Source organism: Prunus dulcis, chromosome 3, assembly GCF_902201215.1.
Source record: "Prunus dulcis chromosome 3, ALMONDv2, whole genome shotgun sequence".
NCBI lineage: Eukaryota > Viridiplantae > Streptophyta > Magnoliopsida > Rosales > Rosaceae > Prunus > Prunus dulcis.
Genome location: NC_047652.1, coordinates 13,752,974 through 13,777,892, shown reverse-complemented (window position 1 = coordinate 13,777,892; position 24,919 = coordinate 13,752,974). Strand labels below are relative to the sequence as shown.

The 24,919-nt window shown below is 37.0% G+C and overlaps 3 protein-coding genes across 6 annotated transcripts; 2 read left to right on the top strand and 1 right to left on the bottom strand.

The window, feature by feature from the left end:
- The first annotated feature begins 2,231 nt into the window (after positions 1 to 2,231).
- LOC117621183 (DNA ligase 6-like) lies at positions 2,232 to 16,105 on the top strand. Of its 4 annotated transcripts, XM_034351515.1 has the most exons (19): positions 2,232 to 4,600; positions 4,700 to 4,817; positions 4,931 to 5,012; positions 5,701 to 5,803; positions 5,964 to 6,060; positions 6,995 to 7,097; positions 8,063 to 8,191; positions 8,375 to 8,422; positions 9,557 to 9,654; positions 9,759 to 9,824; positions 10,458 to 10,617; positions 10,746 to 10,853; positions 11,151 to 11,200; positions 12,419 to 12,453; positions 12,562 to 12,623; positions 12,731 to 12,892; positions 12,992 to 13,080; positions 13,337 to 13,436; positions 15,577 to 16,105. In XM_034351515.1, the coding sequence occupies exons 1-19, from the start codon at positions 2,380 to 2,382 to the stop codon at positions 15,880 to 15,882; spliced, it is 4,137 nt and encodes a 1,378-aa protein (XP_034207406.1). In that variant the 5' UTR covers positions 2,232 to 2,379; the 3' UTR covers positions 15,883 to 16,105. The 4 variants fall into 4 exon arrangements, 3 of the variants coding, with proteins under 3 accessions (XP_034207406.1, XP_034207407.1, XP_034207408.1); XM_034351516.1 differs by lacking the exon at positions 15,577 to 16,105 and having other exon boundaries at positions 12,731 to 12,885; XR_004584899.1 differs by lacking the exons at positions 12,731 to 12,892; positions 12,992 to 13,080; positions 13,337 to 13,436; positions 15,577 to 16,105 and adding an exon at positions 12,239 to 12,327 and having other exon boundaries at positions 12,562 to 12,622.
- Positions 16,106 to 16,760: 655 nt separating this feature from the next.
- On the top strand, positions 16,761 to 19,516 carry LOC117622099 (histone chaperone ASF1B-like). The gene is made up of 3 exons (XM_034352638.1): positions 16,761 to 17,057; positions 18,486 to 18,601; positions 18,700 to 19,516. The coding sequence occupies exons 1-3, from the start codon at positions 16,949 to 16,951 to the stop codon at positions 19,042 to 19,044; spliced, it is 570 nt and encodes a 189-aa protein (XP_034208529.1). The 5' UTR covers positions 16,761 to 16,948; the 3' UTR covers positions 19,045 to 19,516.
- A 541-nt stretch (positions 19,517 to 20,057) lies between these two features.
- Positions 20,058 to 23,597, bottom strand: LOC117620629. The gene is made up of 6 exons (XM_034350751.1): positions 23,264 to 23,597; positions 23,091 to 23,141; positions 21,738 to 21,985; positions 20,689 to 20,811; positions 20,543 to 20,596; positions 20,058 to 20,456 (listed from the first exon to the last, which is right to left on the bottom strand). Exons 1-6 carry the CDS (start codon positions 23,436 to 23,438, stop codon positions 20,397 to 20,399), a joined length of 711 nt encoding a protein of 236 aa, XP_034206642.1. The 5' UTR covers positions 23,439 to 23,597; the 3' UTR covers positions 20,058 to 20,396.
- Between the last annotated feature and the right edge of the window lie 1,322 nt (positions 23,598 to 24,919).

The window sequence follows — 24,919 nt, the reverse complement described above, 5'->3', positions numbered from 1 at the left end:
CTTAGCAGTTCATTATGTTTCAAGTTATTATGTGCATTCCTTGACAAATGCCATGAACACAATTGATGGTTAGACATGGGAAACACATCATCAACGGCTTTTTGCATCACCTCATCACCATCCGTCAATATTGATATTGGGGTTTTATCTTTCATGAACGCCATGAATGTCTCCAATACCCAATTGTAAGTTTCAAATGTATCGTCAAGCAATAATGCGCTAGCGAACATTATAGTGGAACAATGGTTGTTCGAACCAACAAACAACACTAGGGGCTTGTCATACATATTTGTTTTGTACGTGCTGTCGAATATGAGGATGTCTCTATAACTCTATAAGCAATGTAATCCAAAAATGAAGTGGAGTCCATTCAAAATAAATTAGCAAGCCTATTTTCCTCGTTAACACTAAACTTACAAAAGAATTTAGGATCGATTGCTTCTTCACTTTCAAGTAAGAGAGTGTGGCTTATGTGTCACCGTCGAGCAAGATTTCTCCACGTGATGCATCAAACTTATTGTACAGATCCTTGATTTGAAAACCAACATTTAAATATCCGCCACATTGGTCAACCATATACTCATATGTCATGTATGACATGTTTTGACCAATGCTCTTCACATTCTCACTGCGTGTGCTAAATTGGAATTTAGAATAACACAATTACATCGAAGATATGGCGATTGAAGTGGAGTAACTAGTTCATGATTGTGATGTGGTTCAAAATTCTTAACAATGTAAGTATCACGTTTCTTCTTGTAACCTACCAAAAAATTGCTCAGACAATTTTCTCTTGTAATTGGCTTCGGTAGTGGAATCCTATCTGGTACCTTATTAAACTTCTCATTTCTCAAACCTTCTTTAGAACAACACCACCGTCTCCTACTTACTTTCCCTTTTGTGTTACAAACCAATATGTCATTTCTCATGCTAAATCCAATTCCCTTTGCATAACTCATATAATATTATTCCCCTAATTTTATAGTTTTAAACTTTTTCTCTGTAACATCTTCTCTCCTCAGTACATTAATGTCAACACCATTATAATCACTACTTTGAATAACCGGATGTTCGATCGACATATGCCCACTCTCTGTTGCCAGTGCCCCATGACTCGACCTTTCACAACCACTAGATACCTCGAATCACTACAACCCCCCTTTGATATCTCTATGCCCCTGTCCATCTTAGCAGACCTCTCCATGCCTGAGAAACATAAATTCAAAATAAAATTACATTATAATCTAAGTGCTAACATACTTTCTCTTCAATACAAACAAATGAATAATCTCAACATGCAATTTCACATAGTCACAACAATAATTGCACATACGAATAACTGTTTCGCAACCAAAAACATGAACTTATGACCCAAAATACATTCAACTCCTAAACCAGAAAAAGAGGGTCGTTTGAATCTTACTTGATGTTTCCAAACATTCAATGCCTCCTCCTTCAAATTCGTTTCGCCACCAACTCAAATGAGGAAGCAATGTCGTCATTCAAAGTCAAGGAGGTTGTAAATCTTCGAAATCTTTACGATGACGCTGCTATTACAAATCAATTCCCGCTGATGTCATCAATGGTCAAACTCTTCGGGCATTCGTCCTCTCTTGTTTCTCGAGTTCGGGACTGAGTCTCGTAGATCGATTTAATGGAGTACCTATTGGAATGGGCTTCAAAGCTTGTATAAAGATCGCAAAATGGGTGATCTCCGATCAGGCCGATGCCACCCTTCAATGTTTGAGATTGAAGTTCTATATCAGAGTAGCGGTTGACAATTCGAACAAATCAAACTAAATACCTCTTAGTTTGGTGAGCATAGATCTTGGGGGATGGAGCCACCCTCAATTCGGTGAGCATTAGCTTTTTGCATATGAGTTTTGGGCAAGTAGAGAAAAGAGTTGGAGGACCTCGCTAAGGATTGGATGAGGCAGAGTGCGAGCGCCGTCTTGGGTTTTGTCGTGGACAACCTCCAGAGCCTGCGTCTTGATTTGTCTTTCTCAGAGTCACATATGACTCACGTGCTTAATAACAAATGGATGAAGAAGTCATTAGATCATTTAATCTCATCCCTTAATTTTTAAAATCCAATTTAAACCTTTGGATAAGTGACTGCACCCATACAATGAACGAACCACGGAATTTTTGAAAAACAAAACCTCCGAGTTTTATAGAGAAAAAAATACATGTGAATGGCAAAGTATAATCGACCGTGAAATATAATACAATATACAATTATTTGGTCTTTGCCGCCTTCAAAACCTGCTCACAACTTGTAAATCCGCAAAATCCAAACCCAGTAATCAAGCACCGGTCCGTTCATTCCCATTCCCGACAATGCTTTCTTCTTGACCTTCCCTTCCATGTCCCATCTCCATGGCCTCCTCCTCCTCCTCCACAACCAAAACCCAAACCCTTGATTCCACCCGCCTCTTCCTCACTGCCCTCGCCACCTTTTCCCACCAACCCAACCCTCCCCAGCTCTCTTTCCCTCCAATTCCCTCCACATTCCCTCACTCCAAACTCATCCCCAAAACCCGTTTCTCCGTCGATGCATTTCGCCACGCAGGCGATCACTCCGTCTCCTACTTCCTCTCCCATTTCCACTCCGATCACTATGGCGGCCTCTCCCCCAATTGGGCTAAAGGCGTTGTCTTTTGTTCACAGACCACCGCTCGTCTTCTCAACGAGGTGCTCAAAGTCTCTTCGCTTTTCGTGGTCGCTTTGCCGCTCGACGAAGCAGTGGTAATAGATGGCTGTGAGGTTGTGCTTATTGACGCGAATCACTGTCCGGGTGCGGTTCAATTCTTGTTTAAAGTTCCGGGTTTGAATGGAAAGTTTGAGAGGTACGTTCATACTGGCGATTTTCGGTTTTCTGGTTCGATGAAGTCAGACCCTTTTTTGTGTGAATTTGTGGGTTCGGATGCGATTTTCTTGGACACCACCTATTGTAATCCGAAGTTTGTGTTTCCACTGCAAGAAGAATCTGTTAATTATGTTGCTAGTTTGATAGAAACAGTAGGGGGTGAATATAAAAGTTCTATGAAAAATGTTTTGTTTCTTGTAGCTACTTATGTTATTGGGAAAGAGAAGATTTTGCTGGAAATTGCTCGTAGGTGTAATCGTAAAGTACATGTGGATGCCCAAAAAATGGCGGTGTTGCGTGTTTTGGGCTACGGAGAGAGTGGGGTATTTACAGAGGATGAGTGCGAAAGTGATGTACATGTTGTTGGGTGGAATGTCTTGGGCGAGACTTGGCCATATTTTAGGCCTAATTTTGTGAAAATGAAGGAGATAATGGTTGAGAAAGGGTACTCTAAGGTTGTGGGTTTTGTTCCTACTGGTTGGACTTATGAAGTGAAGCGTAACAAGTTTTCAGTGAGGTCAAAGGATTCGTTTGAGATCCATCTTGTACCGTATAGTGAACATTCTAACTATGATGAACTTAGGGAATATGTGAGGTTTTTGAAACCAAAGCATGTTATTCCTACGGTGGGCTTGGATGTTGAAAAGCTTGATAGTAAGCATGCCAGTAAAATGCAAAAGCATTTTGCTGGGTTAGTCGATGAAATGGCAAACAAGAAAGAGTTCTTGAGGGGCTTTCTTCTTGGATCCATAGAAGTTGGTGACAATGTTGAAAATGAGTCCAACAATGGTCCTATTGAAGGGCTGGATCAAGAGAAAGAGGCAATGCCATCTGATAAGGATACTGTGCACATGGAATTATCATCTTCTCTACAAGAACCTGATCCACAAAATCCAATGGTATTAAATGATGAAGAAGTAGAGAAAATCATTCAAGAACTTCGTGATTGTTTGCCCACATGGGTCACTCAAGAGCAGATGTTAGATCTGATTGGAAGCTCAGGAGGGGACATTGTTGAATCAGTTTCCAATTTTTACGAACGCGAAACAGAATTTCATGATCAAGTAATTTCTTCTACAATTGCTGTTTCTGAATCCCAGACCAGCTCACTTTGTGACTCTGGATCACTCCCAAAAGGAGGTTCTGTTAAGAGCATTCCATATGGAAGTACTGACGTTCCTTCAAGTCAAGAATATATCTCACTGAAGCCAAGGAATGTAATTAAAAGTGAAATTTCTCCTGGAAAAAGGGCGAGAAACACTAATAATAAGGTAAACAAAAGGGTTAAATTAAATTCCAAATTGGATTCACGTGGGCCAAAGCAACTGGCAATAACAAAGTTTTTTAGTAAAGTTTTGCCTGATGTTCAAGAAACTCTGGAGATTGGATCAATGGATGAACAAAACCTTAAAGATGAAAGTTTGCCCCATGATGACACCAAATCATACAGAGATGAGATAGATCAGTTTCTTCAGATAATAGATGGTACTGAATCATTAGAAAGCTATGCTGCCACCATTCTGAGGAAGACAAATGGAGATATCAATGAGGCGCTGAATATATATTACTGTAATCGCGAGGTTAGGTCTGGTAAAAATGAAGCAGGGTTGGTGGTTGATTCAGGGAAAATGAAGCCAACAGCTGATTCATCTGTGGAGGTATCATTACAAGAGAATGTAAAAACAACTGTTCTGTCATTACCACCAGAAAAATACAATCCTACAGAAGATGGTTAGAATGAGTTGTTCAATTTAGAGAACTCTTTTGTTTTATATGCTATGATTGTTAATAGTTTTTGAATCTTGGATAACATGGAGATAACACGTGCAGCGTGCTGGAGCTGTGGACAGCGCGCTCCATATTTACATCTTGCACGAACTTTTGACTTACTTGAGGATGAAAAAGGCAAGATAAAAGCTACTTCTATGCTCTGCAATATGTTCAGAAGGTTTGCTGTATGATCCACTGTGATGTATCTGGTCTTTTATTTAGTATTGGGGTTGCATTTTCCACTTTGGTTTATGTGGTCCATGATTGCTGGAGATGTTTATTTTTATACAGTTTGCTTGCCTTGTCTCCTGAGGATGTGCTGCCTTCAGTGTATTTGTGCACAAATAAGATTGCTGCAGACCATGAAAATGTGGTTAGTTGAATTTCTTCGTAATCCTTTATATATATTTTTTGCATGCCTCGGTTTATGTTTGCAACCGTTGTTTCCTATATACTAAAGGGAATTGGTGTCTTTAATTATGTCGAATTTATATGAAAATTTTCATATAAGAGCTTATATTAGTTGATTGGTTAATTTTTTATCAGTTCAGCTGTGACTATAACTTTTTGTGTTCTATTTTGTAGCTTTCACCTTGTATTCCTTACATCTGTTTATGTTCTATTTTGTAGCTTTCACCTTGTATTCCTTACATCTGCAAAGTTTTTTGACCTGTCATCCTTTGTATTGTCAGATTGAACTTTAACTTAAATTACTGATCAGAATACATGAATTATATATTTTGTTATATTTTACTTCTAGCATGCCTAGACGGGGTTGTAGTTTATTATTTAAACGAGAAAAGGGAATAGTTTCTTATTACTATATTTGATTAGGCAGTTTCTGTTTGCATTTGGACCATTTAGTGCTGTACTGCAATCTTTTTATGTCTAATAAGTGTGGTGTTTCTGCTCAATGTGCTTCGTGAAGTGAAGTGGGTTTTCCTGGCAACTGTAGCCGCAATATACTATTTGTTTTCTTAATTTGGCTGGCCAATGGCCAATGTAGGAAGAAACACAAGGAAATTAACAAAAATGGATTCTCATCTGTAAGAATGATACAGGAGCTAAACATTGGTGGAAGTTTGGTCACATCAGCACTGGAAGATGCATGTGGCACAAGCCGATCCAAAATAAGGGAGATGTACAATGAGTTGGGTGATCTAGGTAGGAATGGGCCATTCTTCTCATAACTGTCTTTTTGCTCTTCTAAGCATTTATCTTTACTTTATTTATTTTTTCAAATTTCTTTTGGGGGCAGGGGGAGGGGTGATGGTGCTTGCCATGGTCTCTGAATAAATTTTAAAATATTCTATTATGCTTAAAGGTGATGTGGCTCAAGCATGCCGGCAGACACAGAAGCTACTTGCCCCTCCTTCACCGCTTCTAATAAAAGACGTATTTTTCGCACTCCAAAAGATAAGGTATGGATAGTCTAAATTTGCTTCATGGACAAACATATGAGCTCGACTGATACATTAATCAGACGACCTGTACTGGTGGTGCACGGGTTTAGTCTGTGAAGGATTTGACTGAATTAGAATTAATTTTCATGTTAGTGATGCTTGTTTCATTTTAAATGAGGTTTACGTTGCAAGAAGTTGGCTGATGACCCCCCTTAACTTTTCTGCATTGTTTGACTGAAGAAAAAGAACCTAGCAGTTATTTGACCGACTGACACTGTTTGTATATTTTCCACCTTAAACTTGAACCCGGATGCCAAATTTTTTCTGCCACAAATAAGTTGAATTTCTTGACTTCTTTTGTTATGCTTAAAAATGTACACTATAGTTGTTCCTTAATTTTCATGTTCTACAAGTTTGTCAAACTTAAAAGAACTCACCCCATTAAACATTTGCAAAACAAAGGGAGTTGTATTGGATTAGTTGGCACTGAGGCCACTTCTTGGTGATTTGGAGTTTTATGATTGCATGTTCTCTTTCCCGAATATTCACCCCAACCCCTGCCTCGCCTCGCCTCTTGAGATTTTAATAGAACGGGCCTAAAACTCACTTTTGTTAAGTCTGCACTTAACGGAGTTCAGTTCTGTAGCCTGTGTAAACAAAACAACCATAGCGGGTGCACTTATTGGTGGGCAGATGGTTGCGTCGTTGGAAGTGTGTTCTGAAGAGAGAATCCTTTAGAGGTTTAATTGTTATGCATGAATATAAGATGCCTTTAATTGTGCTAGTAGGTACATGACCACTTTTAAATAAAAAGATGTTTTTGTTTTCTGTGCTTTATGGTTTATATAATGGAAACTGTACACTTATTCCTTTTGTTTTTGCTTGTTAATTTATGGTTTTATCTTCTTAAATTACTTGCTCCTCATCACTTTTCTAATTTAGCATTCATCAGTGTACAAACAGGTAGTGGGAGCACTGGTCGAAAGAAAAGCCTCATTGTGAATCTCATGCGCTCTTGTAGAGAGAAAGAAATGAAGTTTCTTGTTAGAACTTTGGTAACACAACAGAGCACTTTAGTTATATATTTTTATTTATTTTGGGTACACATGCATATATTATTTGGATGACCTGGCTGTTTCAAATGGGAGAAGGGAAGAGTTAGAAAACTGATACCTACTTCAAATCTAGAGGTTGTGTTTGCATTTGTTTGTTTGTTTGTTTTTTTGTTTTTTGTGGTTTGGTGTTTTTGTTCTTGAGGAGTGTTGCATGACAATTCAGGCAGGCAATTTCCTTCTGTTTTCATAGTTCACTCTTCGAGAACATGAAAAAAATCATCTTTATACAGTTTGACAACATGAAAAACCAAAAGCTCAGCCCTCTGTTAAATAGACAAACCAAAAGCTTTGTCTATCGAGTGAATGGAAGTGAATTCCTGTGTAATAGGAGTAGAATTATAGTTTTTTTTTTTCCTTCCTTTTCTCTTTCCTTGCCGTTACAACAAGAATTTAAATATCATTTGGAGTGGAATAAGTTCTTTATGGTTAAGGAACATGGTATTTTGGGTTTTCAATTTTGTTATTTTGAATGATGACTTTCAGTGCACCTTGGGTCATTTGATATGAATTGTAGTAGAGTGTTTTCCTCTAGATTAAGATACAGGGTAGGAGGGCCTGAGAGGCTCTTATAGTTCAGTATATGGAAAAGCATATCATGGAGAGGAGGAAAAAGACAACAGTTGGTCTGAGAGCTGGAAATGACAGTTGATAATTTGGGATATTCTCGGGTGTAAGATGCCATTACTATGTGTACCTTATATGAATTTGGTTTTACATACAACATTGTTAAAGTATCTTAATATGGTTTATTTTTTCTTTCTTTCTTTTTCTCCTGTCAATTTCACCGACTTTTGAAATGTGTATGATGAATGGAGGAATGCTTGACATCTTCTTTAAAATGAGATTAAATTTAGATCTTCAAGTGTTATTTGTCACTATCCATTTCCGTACATTATTCTGTGTAGGTTAGGAATTTGCGGATTGGAGCAATGATGAAAACTGTTCTACCTGCTCTGGCTCAAGCTGTTGTCATGAATTCCTCTCATAACTTCAATCATGAAGGAGCAGTACAAAGTTTGAAAGATAGGCTTCAGGTTTTAATTTTTATTTATTTTGCAGTGAGGAGTTCCTTAATTGTGGGAAAACATATCTCAATTTTTTTATTAGAAAAGTTTGTTGTAAATTTTTTCGTTTATCGAGATAATACTTATTTTTTAGAATATTTAATTTATTACAAGTTCATGTTTGTTTTTCTTGGTTTTCTCTTAAATTTCCAGCTCCATTCAGCAGCTGTGGTCGAAGCATACAATGTACTGCCCAATTTGGTAAGTGCTTATCTGTTTTCTACCAAACTTTAAGTTGGCTCTTTTGTCTTTAGAAGCTAAGTTTTCAGCGACATTCACAGTATGAGTTACGATTCTCAATTGTTTGGACCAGTCTAAGATATTTGAGGGGTTTTATCAATCCAGGTCCTGGTCCTGGTCTTTTTTTTTTTTTTGAGAAGAAACGAAATTTATTAAGCAAAAGAACACGGAGGTGGATAAGAAAACCACAACCGAAGAACAAAAACAACACAGAAAGAAACAAACAGCACCAACCCCTCCCAAACTAACAGGGAGGAACAAAACTGAAAAACCACAGAACAACACACCCCCCAACCCTCATTTAACCGCAGCTGCCATATCCCTCATAATTGTGGAATAAGAGTAGTCTTTAAAATCTTTTGTAACAGAAGCCCACAAAGCTGCCCAGTACTTAACTCTATCCCAAAGATCACTCACTCCCACTCCCTTATAGTCTTCAAAGATTCTCCTATTACGCTCCATCCAAATGTTCCAGAAAACAGAGTGGACCAAACAGCCCCATAAGGTTGAAGCGCGCTTCCCCGATCCCCAAACCACAGAGTCAGAACAAAGAAAATCAGAGCACCCTTTTATCACCACATTGTATGAGGTTATTTATCAACGTGTCTATGAGGATCTTTTCTTTTGTATATGGTTGATTTTCTTCTTCTTCCGATGCCCATGCTTTTGACAAATAAATATAAAAATCATGCATGGTTACTAACTAATTCAAGTTAGATGTCAATGCTAATTCAAGTAGGATGTTGGGATACCAACGCAAGATGTTAATGTAAGCATTTTTTGTTGCCAAACTGTAAATCTGGACTACATATTCAGGAAAGAATCAGCCTAAGCCTAGATCCACAGTCGGGAAAGAGATCCAATCATATATAATACTTATATATTTTTGGTGTTTATTCTATTAGATTTTGTCTTGATTTTCAAGCACAATTTGAACCCAAAATTAGTATCCCATTTCACATAAGAGAGCTAGAATTTGTTTTATTTAGTGTTTTCCTTTTATGAAGTTCATTTATTTTCAAGGCAAACATGTTTGTCATCCTGGTTTTATTATCTCTAGCTGTCAGAATGTGCTGTGTGATTAATTGTAAGCAGGATTTGGTCGTTCCTTCTCTCATGGACAAAGGCATTGGATTCTCTTCATCAACTTTGTCAATGGTTCCAGGAATACCTATTAAGCCAATGCTTGCAAAGTATATACTTTTTGAAGATGTTTCCTACTTTGTATTGAAGAATTTAAGTAGAATGGAAACTAATGCTGGAGCTCATTGTTTTTAACGTTTGTTTCCTGTGCCAGAATCACAAATGGTGTTCAGCAAGCACTAAAGCTCTTAGGAAATAAAGCTTTGACCTGTGAATACAAGTACAGTCTTCTCTTACCTGTAGATGCATTCTTTTGTTTTGTTCTTTCTTTATGCCCTCTTCAAATCCTAGTGAATCATCTTATATTTAGGCTTAGCGAAACTATTTATGTTCAAATCCATGATCAAAGATTTTAAAATTTTCAGTCTTATAATGAGAGCTATATGTAAATATCCAATAGGCATTATATTTCTGTTGGAATTTAGAGTCTCAGACGTGTCAAGCCTGAAAGTTGTTGGAGACTTTTGTTCTGTATAACCTATGATTTGTTCTGACAACTCTTCTTGTGATAAAATATTTTAGGGTTTTTACTTTCAAGGTTTCATGTCAGAGTTTTCTTGTGAGACTGGCTGGTTGAGTTGCTCTTCTTTTTCTTTGTTTTTTGTTGGTTACATTGTGGCACTTTATTCCCAAAAAGGTATTAATTGGGTGGGGGTCTGTTTCTTGTTTTTTCCCTTCTAGCTATAGAGGCTCCAACTGTTCCTTTCAATTTAATTTTTAAGTAACTCTGCGATATGTGCTCAAGCGGCTCTGCTCATTCAACGAACTTTGCCTCATGTAAAGTTACAAGAGTAAGCTGAACCTTTGCATTTGAAACCAGTAATTATATACCTGCTATTGGCCATAATTTCAGATACGATGGTCAGCGTGCCCAAATTCACAAATTAGTTGATGGGTCTGTGCGTGTTTTTTCACGAAATGGGGACGAATCAACGTCAAGATTTCCAGATCTGATCAAGATAATTAATGAATCTTGTAAGCCTGATGCAGTCACTTTCATACTAGATGCGGAGGTAAAAACTCCTCACCATCGTACCCACACAACACACACAGGTTCTGAAGTTGATTTATATTATCTTCTTTTGGTGGGGAAACAAATATAGTTCACCAAGTCTTTGCTCTGTTTCTTTTCTGGTTTTAGGTGGTTGCAATTGATAGGAAGAATGGTCTGAAGCTAATGTCTTTCCAAGAGTTGTCTTCACGTGGGAGAGGGAGCAGAGATACATCAATTACATTGGATAGCATAAAGGTTTTATGAGTTATTGTGATGCTTTGTGATGAATTTCTGTATGGGAAATATAAGATGTTCATGCTAAAGTCTTTCTGACATATTATGTTTAATATAAAGGTGTAATTTATTGAAATAGCAGGTCTAATAAAAATGTTGATACATTATCTGTGTAGGTATACGTACTGGATAAAGAAAACTTCACATAAAAAACAGTGTAAATTTGTCTGGGTAGAAGTATTTTAATCTGATATCTATTGGCTTCTACTGTTTTGCTGAAATGTTGAATTTGTTTACAAATATTTTCTTTATGTGCAGGTTGACATTTGTGTATTTGTCTTTGATATCATGTTCGCCAATGGACAGCAGTAAGCATCTATAGCTCCTTAAGTAGTTTTTCTCAATCTTCTCGATATGCTTTTATCTTCTGTGTAGAGATGCTTTAGATTGAATTTATTATTAATTTAGTATATTTTTGTGCAGCGAAAATAAGATAAGAACCCTGATCTACACTGTTCTAATGAATCGATCTACATAACCTGTAGAAATTTAATGTTCACCAAGTCAAGGACAGCATTACTAGTATTTCAGTAGATTATTTTCCTAATTTCCTCCAATATTGTTTGTCAACTAGCGAAATTAGTGTCAATTAATCTGTTTGGTGCTGTATAATAATGATCTTGGATACATGGTAGTGTATATGAAGGCATATTTTTTACAATGGTAATTGTATTGTTGACTTTAGACATCTTCCTGTAATGCTAGTGCTGTGCAGATGTAAAGATGTTGGTTGGACTTGATTTTTGTACGTATGTAAACTTGAATAACTGAACAAGTATTTCATGCACCTATGACTCCAGAAATTATACACTTCTTGTGTGCTGGGCGTTGTATTGTTTTTGCTTTTGCTTTTTAATCTGCAGTGCATTCTGAAAAGGTTCCTTGATTCTCTCCTTCTAATATCCATGTAGCAAGAAATCAGAGAGAGTACAAAAAGTTCTCTCGTCAGCTGAGGCTCTACATAAAGGGCGTCAAATAACCTTAATGGTGGAAGGTTCCTGGGAACACCTTACCCCCATATCAACGTCCTTGTGCAGTCAAATTCATGAAAAGAATATTGTTACATATAAATTGACACTGATTCATCTTTATAAGTCGGGTTTGGAGGGCCTTGAGCGCCCCCTCCCTGCACCAAGAAAAAGGGCAATGTTGGAAATGCCAACTGCTAAATGTACTTGTCCTTTTGTTTATTGTAAATTATCCTGAACCTCGTGTACATTATTTTTGTGCACTGTAAAGCGTATGTACTTGCAACTTTTACAGTTGATCTTTATCTAGAACATTTTTATGGTTTCTGCATTTGGTTAACTTCTGCTAATCTACAATCTATCTTTCAAACATTATAGGTATAAAATCGAAAGAGTTAAAGATCTTCAAGCATTTTAAAAGTCTTCATATAGTTTTTGTGATATCCCAGGGTTGACACACTAGAGTTGTAAGATATAATATCTGTCTTTGTTTTTATTTATTGTAACTGGTTGCTTATCTTAAGAGGAATGTGGGGATCTAATCAAACTTTATCACAGGTTGTTGGGCTTTCCTCTACGGAAAAGACGAAAATGTATTCATCTCCACACCCTATTTTGCAGTCTCTCTATGTCTTTTTTGATAGAGCACCTCTTTTCCCCTGGAATTATATTGTAAAACTTTGGTGCTCAAAAACCTGCAGATTTGAAAGATATGTTTTATGATGAGAAGTTGGGTTATTTTGAGTATGCCAAGGAAATGACAGTAAGTGCTTCTGGTTTACTTATCTATGTAATTAGTGCTTTAACTTTAGCTTTTCACATAAAGGATCTTTCTTGAATTTCTGATTTGTATGACCTGTCTGCTTGTAGGTCGAAGCAGATGATGCTTGTTTAACCAGTGAAGCGACGTTAACGAAGATCAACTGTTTTCTCGAAAATGCATTCCTCTCCTCATGTGAAGGGATTATGGTTAAATCTTTAGATGTTGACGCTGGATATTCTCCATCAAAGCGTACAGATACATGGTTAAAGGTTTAATGCCCTTCAAGTTTATTATATTAAACACCCTGATATAGTAAACCATAGGAGAAACGTTGACCTGTGGTATAAACCTTTTTGTTCCTTTGTTAGGTCAAGCGAGACTACATGGAAGGATCAAATGACTCTCTTGATTTAGTCCCTATTGGAGCTTGGCATGGAAATGGGAGAAAGGCAGGCTGGTAATTACTTCATTTTCATTGCCGCTTACCTTTTCCTTTGTGTGTGATTACCTAGTATCTATATCACAGATGCACAAAATCAGAAAGTACTTTTATATGTTTGAAGTCATTGGGGTCACAAATCCTGTTTAAGAGAAAAAAAAAAAAAAAAAAGTCTTTATTTATAGCTGATGTATTTTCTTTCTGTTTGGTACATGAAATATGCATAGATGGTGCATGTAAAGTCCATTTCTACAGCATGCTATTTATGTTGCAGGCACAGTCCATTTCTTATGGCATGTTATAACCCTGATACTGAGGATTTCCAAAGCGTCTGCCGTGTCATGTCTGGGTTCTCAGATTCATTTTACACTGAGGTAAGTGTATCTCTGATGTGCAAAGTAACGTGTCATTTTGGGAACATATATATATATTTTTTTTAATAGAAATTTTTGTATTCAAAATTAGAAAGGATAAAAAAGTAGGACATTTAGAACACAGACAAAAAGAATGAAGCAATAGCCAGTGAAACAAATGCAAGGCCACGCAACACAGAAAACAAAACAGCCAATCAAAAGGCAATCCCTTAATATACTACAGCCAGCAGATTGTGCATAATTGTAGGATAGGATATATCCTTAAAAGCAAGGGAAGTTGATGCCCAAAGGGCAGCCCAAAACTTCACTCTATCCCATGACTCTACCACTCCCACTCCCTTATAATCCTCGAAGATTCTCCTGTTACATTCCAGCCAAAGGTTCCATATCACTGCCTGCATCAGACTGCCCCAAAGAATTTTAGCTTTCTTTCCCCTTCCCAAAGCATCAAATTTCATGGAAAAAAGTTCGAAACAGCCTTTCGGTATTACCCAGAGTGTTAACTTCCTTCAATAACGTCTACCACAACTTTAGAGAGAAAGGGCAAGGAAGGAGGAGGTGGTCTGCACTTTCCCCTGCCTTATTACAGAGAGCACACCAGTGAGGGCTAAGGTACATATAGGGGCAGTGTCTCTGTAATGTATCACCTGTATTTAGTTTTCCCAACACCGCTTGCCACACAAAAATCTTAAACTTTCGAAGGAGGCTTGGCCTTCCAAATTTGAGTGTAAGGAGAAAACCTCCCCTTCACCGACATTCTGAATATGGGAACAGAGAGAATGATAGGAGAATAGACCAGAGGGGTCTAGCTTCCATCTTCTCTTATCCAATCTGGAAGTGACCAACCTCATCCCCTCCAATAAGTCCAACAATCTAGCCACCTCCGCAATCTCCAAATCATTGAGATTCCTCCTGAAACCAAAATCCCAGCTGAGGGGGAACACATCCGAGTCCACATATGAGGAAATATTGTGATTTTGCTTCCTGGACAAATTGAAAAGTCTTGGAAACACCTCTTTCACCACCCCGGCTCCAATCGTCCTCCCAAAATCTGACCCTAACTCCACATCCTACCACGAAAACATAGCCTTGAAGGAACAAATTATAGCCACTAGAAATGTCTCTCCAAGGGCTACGGTAAGACCCTCGAATCGCGGGTTTAGCATCCCACCCATTTGTATCCATTCCATAAATGCTTCTGATCACTTTATGCCAAAGGGCGTGAGGTTCATTGGGAAACCTCCACAACCATTTGGCCCGCAAGCCGCACTCCTAGCCTTCAAAGAACCCACCCCTAACCCTCCAAAGGATTTTGCTTTACCCACAAGCATATTGTGACTAATTGAAGATGAACTGTGGCTGTATGAAGCTAAGTGGTCTCCAATTTTATAAAATTTTGTCAAGATGTTGATTAAAGTTATTTGGTTGCTCACGTGAAATTTTTAACTTCCATTTGAAATCAAGTGCCAATTGCAGAGTACTTCCAAGGTTCATTCCTTTGCAGTACTCACAATGTGAAATGCACTTTCTGATGCAGACATTGGGGTTTAGGTTTTTTGGTCAAGTAAAAACGATCTATGATTGTCTTAATAAAAACAAGATCTAGGATTTTAATTTGCACTGGCTCACACGTGTCCTGTCAAAAGTTAACGTGCCTATTCCTTTGGTTGTACTGCTATTTGATATGTTACGGAAAGCAATTTCCACATTGTAGTAAGGCTTAGTTTAGGGCTCAGTGACAGAAAACAGATTCATGTTCAGAATCCTTGAGTTATTTGAAAACCCCTTTCTATGGGATAAAAGTTGTTTGTGCGTTTTCCATTTCTCCATGTCTACCTTCTGAAAATTATACTGGCATTGGCTTCTCATTGGCAATAAAGACTAGTGTTACAATTTTGTAATATTACATGTTGCTTGACGGTGTTGCACTTCAGCACTCTTGTCCTAAGCCACTTTGGCATCTCATACCTAGAACCAGTGAATTCTTATTAAAGAAATGTAACCGTACCACAGGATATGCTACTGATCTTTGAATTTTACATTAGTGCTGTAAATTGTGCGAGTTGTTTTCCTTGTTGAAAGTCAATGCATCCTTCGAGCTCATCATGGTAAGAGGTTTCGCTTCTGTTTTTAACTGCAGATGAAAAGTTTCTTTTCTGGAGACAAGATCTTGTCCAGAAAACCACCTTATTATAAAACCGCTGAGGCGCCTGATATGTGGTTTCCTCCGGAACTTGTATGGGAAATAAAAGGTGCAGACTTTACTGTGTCTCCTGTTCACCAGGCTGCCCTAGGTTTAGTTCATCCATCACGTGGAATTTCAATCAGATTCCCAAGATACGTTCGCACTGTGGCTGATAGAAAACCAGATGAATGTAGCACATCTGAAGATATAGCTGCGATGTTTTGTTCCCAGACAAGGAAGATGGACGTTGCTGAAGATTGAAAATTTTCTCCTGTTTTGTGCATAAACTGCTTTCACTGCCCAAAGTTTTGTAATGTACATATATTTTTGTGTGAAAAATGTTTTGAATGTATAGCTTAAAAGTTAGGAGATCTAGACTACAACAATCATCCCTTTGCTTCTTGTCTTGGTGCTCTTGTAAAGACAGGATCTCCATTTCAGCTTAGGCAACAATATCAATGATAAAGTTAAAACCATATTTGAATGTGTGGCCCCAATTGACAATATTATATAAAGAAAATAAAAACAAATTTATTCAAGAAAATTATAAACATTTGAAGTTAAAAAAAAAAAAAAAAAAAACATTGAAGTCAAAAAAAGAAAAAAGCACCAAATTTTGTTTGTAAAACAACCAAATAGAAAGGGTATCGACTTGAAGACTAGTGCTAACAGGTTTAAACCCCTATAGCACGGTGGTAGTGTGTGAAAAATTCCCTCTTCATGTAGTTTAGATTATCATTTGTACATTTTTTTTTTTTAAATGAAAAGAAAAAAAAGAGCAAATAAAAGTTAACTTCCAATTTTTTTTTCCTTCCTATTTTTGATGGAATACCACTTTCTCTACTTTGTTGCCTATTAATTCAAAAAACATCAAAATTATCCAAGTCCATGGCACCTTAGGACACGTGGATAGCACGTGTTGCCATTGCATCGCATCCATTTTCTTCTTCTTTTGGCTCTAAAATATGCCTCTTCCCGCCCCAAGTTACCCCCACCGGTAAATGACAGTTTCTCACCCAATCACCCAAAAAACTCCCGCCAAATAGAAACCGGCTATCGCCCGTACCCATCCGGTAACTATTTTGTTTTGATTTTTTCTTTTGCTCTTTAAAAGGAAAACAAATCAATTTCCCCAAACCCAACAATCAAAATCTCGCAAAAGCCCTAAAATCAGAAAAGGAAAGAGAAAGAAAAAACAGTTTGTGATTCTTGGGGTTTGCTTCATTTCGATGAAGGTGCTGGAGCCTAGGGTTTCAACCGGTCCGTTCACGAAATCCTCCTATGCGAACAAACCCACTGTGTTTTTCTTCTCCGGGGCTTCGTTACAATGAGCGCGGTGAACATCACCAACGTCGCTGTGCTTGACAATCCGGCTTTGTTTCTCGCACCTTTCCAGTTCGAGATTTCTTATGAGTGCTTGACCCCTCTCAAAGACGGTACCAATTCACTCTTCTGCTTTTTGTTATTTTTTCGGTCTTTCTCTTGTTCTTGTTTTTGTTTTGGGACTGTTTGAATTTCATTTAGGGTTTTCTCTGTTTGGTTCACGAGAATATTATAAGATAAGGAAATGCAAGTGTTTGATGTAATGGCCTATGGGTATAGCTTCTCCTTGCAAAACCCAGATTTCCTTGCCTTGCAAGGAAATGGTGTCCAAGAGCTCATATACGATAGCTCAGGATATTCTGTTTTGTTGACGGGAGACACTGAGAACATACACTAGTTGATTGTGTTTGATGTTGGGGTTTCCGAATGAGTGTCACCTTTATTTCTTCAGAATGTAGTTTGAACTTGCAAAAAGGGACATTTGGTGGTGTGTTTGAAGGTGTTGCCCGTTGGATTCTTGATATAAATAAGAAAAAATTGAAATAAGAGAATGTTGTGTAGATTCTGTGATGCTGAAAGAAATCAACTGTGTTTTGTAATGTTTCTGCATTTGTAATTGGGTAGTTATTTTTCTGACTTATCTAAAACAAAAAGAAAAAAGATTGATGACATCTTTTCTATCATTTTCTTTGTTTGATTTATCAGCTTAGCTAATAAAATGTAATGTGTCTGCATTTCAAGAATGTGATGTATATAATGGATTTTGGAACAGAAATAAATTTAGTTAGAAATAATAGATGTATATATATATATATATATATATAGTTGCCTCTGCTGCATGAGATAAAGTGGCTTCATTGGATGTTAAATTGAGGTACTTCAGCTGGTGATGGAATGTAACCTGACATTTTACATCCACGAGCTGTAATTATGTCACCTGGATGAGGTGCTCCGGTTAGTGAGTGATCATTGGCCTTAGTAATGCTGAGGTCTATATAGCACCCTTAAGAGAGAACAAAAAAGGCTCTGTCAAAGAGTGAAAATGTAGCACTATGCGGTTTTAAAAAAAAAAGAAAAAAAAAAAAGAAGAAGAGAAGATTTAGAACTTCCTAATTTGAAAGTTTGATTGGCAGATTTTGTTTTAACCCATAAGTAGCACCAACTTGAAAAACATGGACTCATTTCTGGCGAGGACATTGACTCATTTTGAGGAAAACAGACAAGTAAATAATCATGGAGATATTCTTACCATTCCTTTAAATGTTTTGGAAATCATACTAGTAATATCCTATTTAATTAAACCATTTAAAGAGTCTAAATTAAATGTGAGGACTTTTAGGGTAATTTGGATTCCAGGTTGTTGAGTCATCCCCTCACGGGTGGTGATGATTGTTTGTATGATATCTGAATAGAATTGGGAGCTGAATTTCTCTTAAGTGAGATTGCACAAGTGGAACCAAGTTTCAAATACTTTTGCTAGTTCTGTGTGGGACTAACATTAATTGTTAGAAGTAAGTAATCAGTTTCTCATCCCAATACAGATTTGGAATGGAAGCTCATCTATGTGGGATCTGCTGAGGATGAGACTTATGACCAACTATTGGAGAGTGTACTTGTTGGGCCTGTCAATGTTGGAAACTATCGTTTTGTACTACAGGCAAGCTTCCACTGAATTCTTGTACCGTTTCTTTGTACCTGATCCACATGGTGCATTTGAATATGAATCAACGCTAAGTTTTTATGAACATTTTGCAGGCAGATCCTCCTGACCCATCCAAGATTCGTGATGAAGACATTATTGGAGTGACAGTGCTTTTGTTGACCTGCTCTTATCTTGGTCAGGAATTTATCCGAGTGGGCTACTATGTTAACAATGATTATGATGATGAACAGCTGCGAGAAGAACCTCCTCCAAAGGTCTTAATTGATAGGGTTCAAAGAAACATTTTGTCTGATAAACCCAGGGTCACAAAGTTCCCCATCAATTTCCACCCAGAGAACACTGAGAATGGAGAACAACCGGCACCTGATCAGCCTAACGAGGCAGATGGAAGTGGAGACTTGCTTGTTGCGCCTGTAAACCCTTCAGAGGAGCAATGACCTTAAGTATTGAACTCACAGGCTTCTTATTCCTTTTGGACTTCCAGTATTCTCTTTCAAGGGATACATTATGCATACTATTTTACTGTGTCTTTGCCAAAAAAATTAAGAGAATGATACCAAGGCTTGACCATACCAAGGAAGGGGTTTGAAGTTTACGACTTCTGCCCTGGAGCTGTGGCAAATATTGGTTCAGGAAGCCATTCTGACTTTTGGTGATTGGAAATCTGTTTAGTTTCTACTTTTATACTTTCTGTGCTCTGACTGGAATTCTCAAATTTGTAGTAATAGGACAGATTTTCACTTTGTTAGCTTGACATCATGTGAGTGATTGTAACCTTTTGGACTTCATCACTTTTTCAGTTTTTTCTTTAGTTTATGTTTGCTTAATCAAGTAAGCTGGAGCTTATGGTGCTGACCTGGCAAAGAAAAACAAGGTTACTAAAATGCAATGGTTTGGATCTTTTCTGCCTCTATTTTTTTTCTTTCGGGTCTGAACTCAGTTCTATTAAGATATTAAGATGTAGCGTGTAATGTTTGAGTTATGGCATCGTCAGCAGAATGCCAGAGTAAAGTAAAATCGCAAGACAAACGACGATGTTTTACCTCTGCAACTTCTAGGCACTTTAACTGGATTATATGAAATTGGATACGCTTATAAGATAGATTAACAAAAATAATGGTAGATTTAAACAACCCTAAAACCGGTTAAGGATGTAACTGAAGAACCAAGCCTACATTTTAGCTTGTGGATTCACTGATTCAAGAAAATGTCTCCCAACAAGTTGTTCATGGTTTTAGTTGTGAGTTGTGACTATTGTTAAAGTTAATCTAAATCTTGTGAGTTTCAGGGAATGGCCGGTGGGATGGGTCGAAATATTATCCGGAATTTGCTAATGTCATATGCCTGCATGGCTAATAATATCTGACTATTGGTCAATTGTGGGTCTCAGAGATAACGGATAGAAACCGCTCGTGTGCGATATGGAAGATTGACCGTATCATAACTTGTAGTATCCAAACGCATTCTATTATAAATTCCGCGTAGCCTAAATAAACAACTTCAGGAATGCAAAACCTGATTGTCTTCTCCTGATAACAAAAACCTCTGCAACTGGATACCAAAACTTCGCAAGGAAAAAATTTCATGCTAACCCCAAAATTTCGCGACAACAAAACAACAGAGTAAAGTAATTAATTATTAAAATGATTGTTTAGCTACATTACTCAAAAGTGATGAAAATCTTCAAAGGGGCTGCAGTATTTCAGTACAAGCCAGCAAAATCCGCATTTGCTTTCTCGCAGTTGTCTTCTCTCGCAGGATGGCAAACAAATGTAATGTTCTCAGTACTTCATTTACGATTTCTCTTGGCTGGGTTCTCTTTGGATTTCTTAGCACCATATCTCATTCTCTGCACAACGGAAGATGTGTGTTAACATACTTTTTATACATTTAGAGCCTAAATTCGTTCAAGCATTGTGGCATGGTGTTTTTTACCTTCTTTCTTGACACCTTCTTCTCTTCTCTTTTACTTTTCTTTCTCGGCATACCCTGGAATAAAGTAGCAGAGATGGGTTAGTTTCCTGCACACACAAGTGATAATCAATCTGCTGGCTTATTTTAGCAATATAAGAAAAACCAACCTGCGAATTAGCTAAAATTCTAGCATATAAAGCAGGGGTCTCCTCTTCTTCAATTTTCCCATCAGTGTTCAGCATGGTCTTCAACCTACCTTCGTCCAATAATTTCTCAGACCGAGCATGTCTCTACAATAATGCCAACAATATCATTAGTCATTAATAACAGTGAATGGTCTTGATAAGACCACATCAAAATACTGGCACCTCCTCAATTAAATGGCAGCTAGCACACAATAATAAAGCTGTATTAATTTGTTGCTTACAAAACCCCTAATAGTTTGGAACCCTTCAAGAACCTCCACATTTTGTGGGATTGATTGCATATCACTTTGATGAGATATCAAAAATTGCTGAGCATACTTACAGATTCTATACTTCTGCATATATGCCCTAAGATTTGGAGATGAGCCCCCATTACATGCAGGTCAAAAACAAAGTCTCCACTTAAAAATTCCAAATTGGGGTCCATCATAGAGTGAAATCTCAATGCTTTTCTCATAGAGTTATTTTAACTGTACCTTTCTACTCACTCTATCATCCATTTTCACTTTCCCTTCCCACTAAATGGATGTGTTGCTCTTGCTTTTACTTTAATGCCCAACATTCTGTGCCATAAAGAGTAGATGACCTGTTAATAGTTTTGTAGAACTTCTCTTTCAATATTTTAATATTCTTTTAGTACATAATAAACCAGTAGTTGGTCACCACTTTCTCTATCCTATTCCAAGTCTACTTGTCGCATCACATGTATTTCCTTGTCATTTTGCATTACCAGTTTAAATATCAGAAATAATCTCAAATTCAAAACAGTTGAAAGGAAGAAAAAGGAGTATTATAAACTTTTTTTTTTTTGGCTGACAGTATCATCATATTTTCATAACTATAAAACAAGAAAATAAACAATTCAATCCAATCCAATCCAAGTATTTTATTTTCTTTCATTTTCTTTTTTAAAGTGGCAAGGTGTCGTATCTTGATGAAAAACAATTGAAGTTACAAACAGCAGATGATGATTTTTTTCTAGAGAAAGATAATTATGCCACACATCTTACCTTGGATTTCAAATGAGCCCTTAAAGTCTCCTCATTCAAACAGACAACTCTAGGGCATATCCTGCATTTAAAAGCTGATTTGCATTTGACAACGCAGTCTGGGAAATCAACTGGTAAAGATTCCTCGTTGGCCACGATGTTAGATTGTTCCTCTAGTATTTCCGAACCACTTTTACCAAACAACTGATTGGCCAAAGGAACTTGTCTTTCATTTCCGGTTTTAGCATCATCTTCATTGATTGGCAGATCTGATATGAAAAATGATGTCATATATCCAGGAAATGCAGTCCTCCAGATGCATAGGAGTATGCATCTTTTCAAACATTAAGATATAAAATGCACTCAACAATAAAATCAAGGTGAATATAATTATTTTATGAACGAAAATTTCCTTGTTTAATTTGCAAGGATAACAGTATCTTGCATGATTCCATAATTCCACAAATGATCATGAGATAAATGTAGCAACTTCAAATAAGGCCTCCACTTTTTAACCTCCAGAGAGTGATCATATACCATTGTGCTATGAAGGGTAGAAATAACTATATTGCCCAACTATAACCTTGTATCAACTAAAGCAGAAAAGCTTCCATGATTTCAAGAACTGCAAATGATGTGTGTGCTTAGTATCACAATGATAAGACTAGCAGAACATCAAACTTGGTGAGCCACATCTGATAAATCTCCATTTGGATCCTATCTCTCACTCATGACCATTATCACAACCGTGAAAGTACTATATCAAATTATGAGGAGGTAAAAGATAACTAATTATGGGAAAAAAAAAATTTCTCTGCAAGAGATCATTTATGAGATAATAAAGAAGAGAGAGGACTGTTCTATGCAATCACCCCCTCTAACTTGTGAAGAAGCTCTTGAAAGTACTAGAGTGCCCGACATATGTTGTCTCCACCAATCTTTTAAGCAACGCAAAAAGGCATAACAAGTTGCCTGCTATGTGATTGGAACCCATTTTTCCATATCAACTTTATGCTGATCCTAACCACGGGTCACATAATTTTCATGTTCAACAACATATCAATGCAGGAGTATATAAAGACCTGTTTTTTCTCCACCTTTTTTTAACTATTGTTTTCTTTTTATTTTCTTTCTATTTTTCCCCGGAGGAGGAAGACCAAAAATAAATAACATGGGTATAGGTAATTAGGACAGATACAAAAGTCTCTAACTTAAATAAGAGGATCAGAAGGAAAGATACAATAATCTCTTACTTAAATAAGAGGATCAGAAACACAATGAAAAAGGAAAATTGGTAGCTGTATAACAATGCAAACAAATCAAAATTCACTGATACAGTCTACAAAGAGTTATTTGCTTTCAAACAATCCCTACCTGACGAGTCATCAGGAACTTCATTTGCTGAGCTATCCTCACTTTGATATCCTGGAAGCCAAGAAAAGAACAGAAAAACTCAATTCAGCAATATTAACCAATACCCAGATAAACAAATAAATAAAATCATATAAATTTCAACAAATTATAACATCAGGAAAGGATGAAAAAACCAGAGGAGGTAGAGCAAGCCTGAGCATCCTCCTCGAGTTCTTCAACCACATCATCATCATCATCTGAGTCCTCTATGGCTTCTGGTTCTATTTCAGAATCCGAGGAGGATGAAGATGAATTCGAGGGACCATCTCTGTCGCCATGTTCTAGCTTGTAGAATCGCCGCTTTATCATTTTGCTTCGCAAGTGTAACTGTGCGCACGCAAAGAGATAGATAGAGAGGGAGAGAGAAGAGACAGACAGAGACCGAAAGAGAGAGAACAGAGTGAGTGACGGCGGCTGAGCGGAGAGAAAGGAGGGAGGGAGGGCTTAGCGGTATGAGAAAGGAAGAAATCCTTGAATATTACACTTCTAACCCCGTCAGCTACATGATGTGGCATAAGCATTAATGTTAATATTTTTTTGGACAACAGGCTTTTTTATATATTTATAATAGCATTTTTTTTGGGGTCAAAGTTGTTTATTAAACTATTTGAAATGAGCGGGAAAGATAAGTTGTTTGCTAAATTTCCCTTAATCAAAATTGAAACCAATTAATTACTAAAATGCTCTTATTTTAAATAAAATATTTTACATTCAAAATTTTAGTTTTAAAAAATCGATTTTTTAAACCAACATAAACACAATACAATATTTTATAAAAATTATATTTTCAGAATTTTTATTATTTTCTCACATATAAAAATATTATTTTTTTCTTAAAATTAAATAATATATTATTAAAACATGTTTCAATGAAGTAAGAATTAGGTATAGGTATTTGCATCGGTGAATTGAGCTTAACTGAGTATATAAAAAAAAAAAAAACCATTTTGACACCAAAAAAAAAAAAAAAAAGCATTTATACTCTCACTTCGTTGTGTGGTAGACATGCCTGTCCAAAAACTTCCTTTCACAAAGCTTGGCACCCACGACGTCTTTTGTCATATAGGACTCGTAGTCAATCATTATTCTGTAACTCATACCTCTCAATCATCTCTTTCCAACGATCTTCAAACTCAATATTGGTCAATGAATCATACTCGATGTTCTCCAAGGCAAATTTAATAGATTCATAGTGTTTGTAACTCTTAAGCTTTTCATGAAGCTTCTTCATTATATGCCATAAGCACCAACGATGCCTAGTGTTAGGAAAGACAATCTCAATAGCATTTTTCATGGCCCTGTCTTGATTGGTAATTATCCCACATGGAGCATGCCCAGACATGCATGCCAGCCACACTTTAAATAGCCAAACAAATGTCTCAGTATCTTCATTTGAAATTAGTCCTGATCCAAGCAAAATTGAATGCCTGTGATGATTGACACCTACAAAAGTATTCGTCAAGTAGGTCGTGTCAAATGTAATGGCATCACCAAATTACTCCTGAAATCTGCCCAAAACACATTCCGTAACCGACCACTTTCATCTAGATCAATTGCATAAAAGAAATTTGCATTTTGAGCTTGCATCTTAAAGAAATACTTTTGAATTGCAATTGCAACTCCTTCCCTAAGCTGTAATCTTCTAACTTTGTTAGTGTAATTTCTACCATACTTTTCCATGAATGGCACATTCTCAAGCCCTCCAGCTTCAACTACCATTTAATTATAATTCTTATTTACTTTTATTCCAACTCTATCATTCATTACAATCTTCCTTTTCATATACGAAC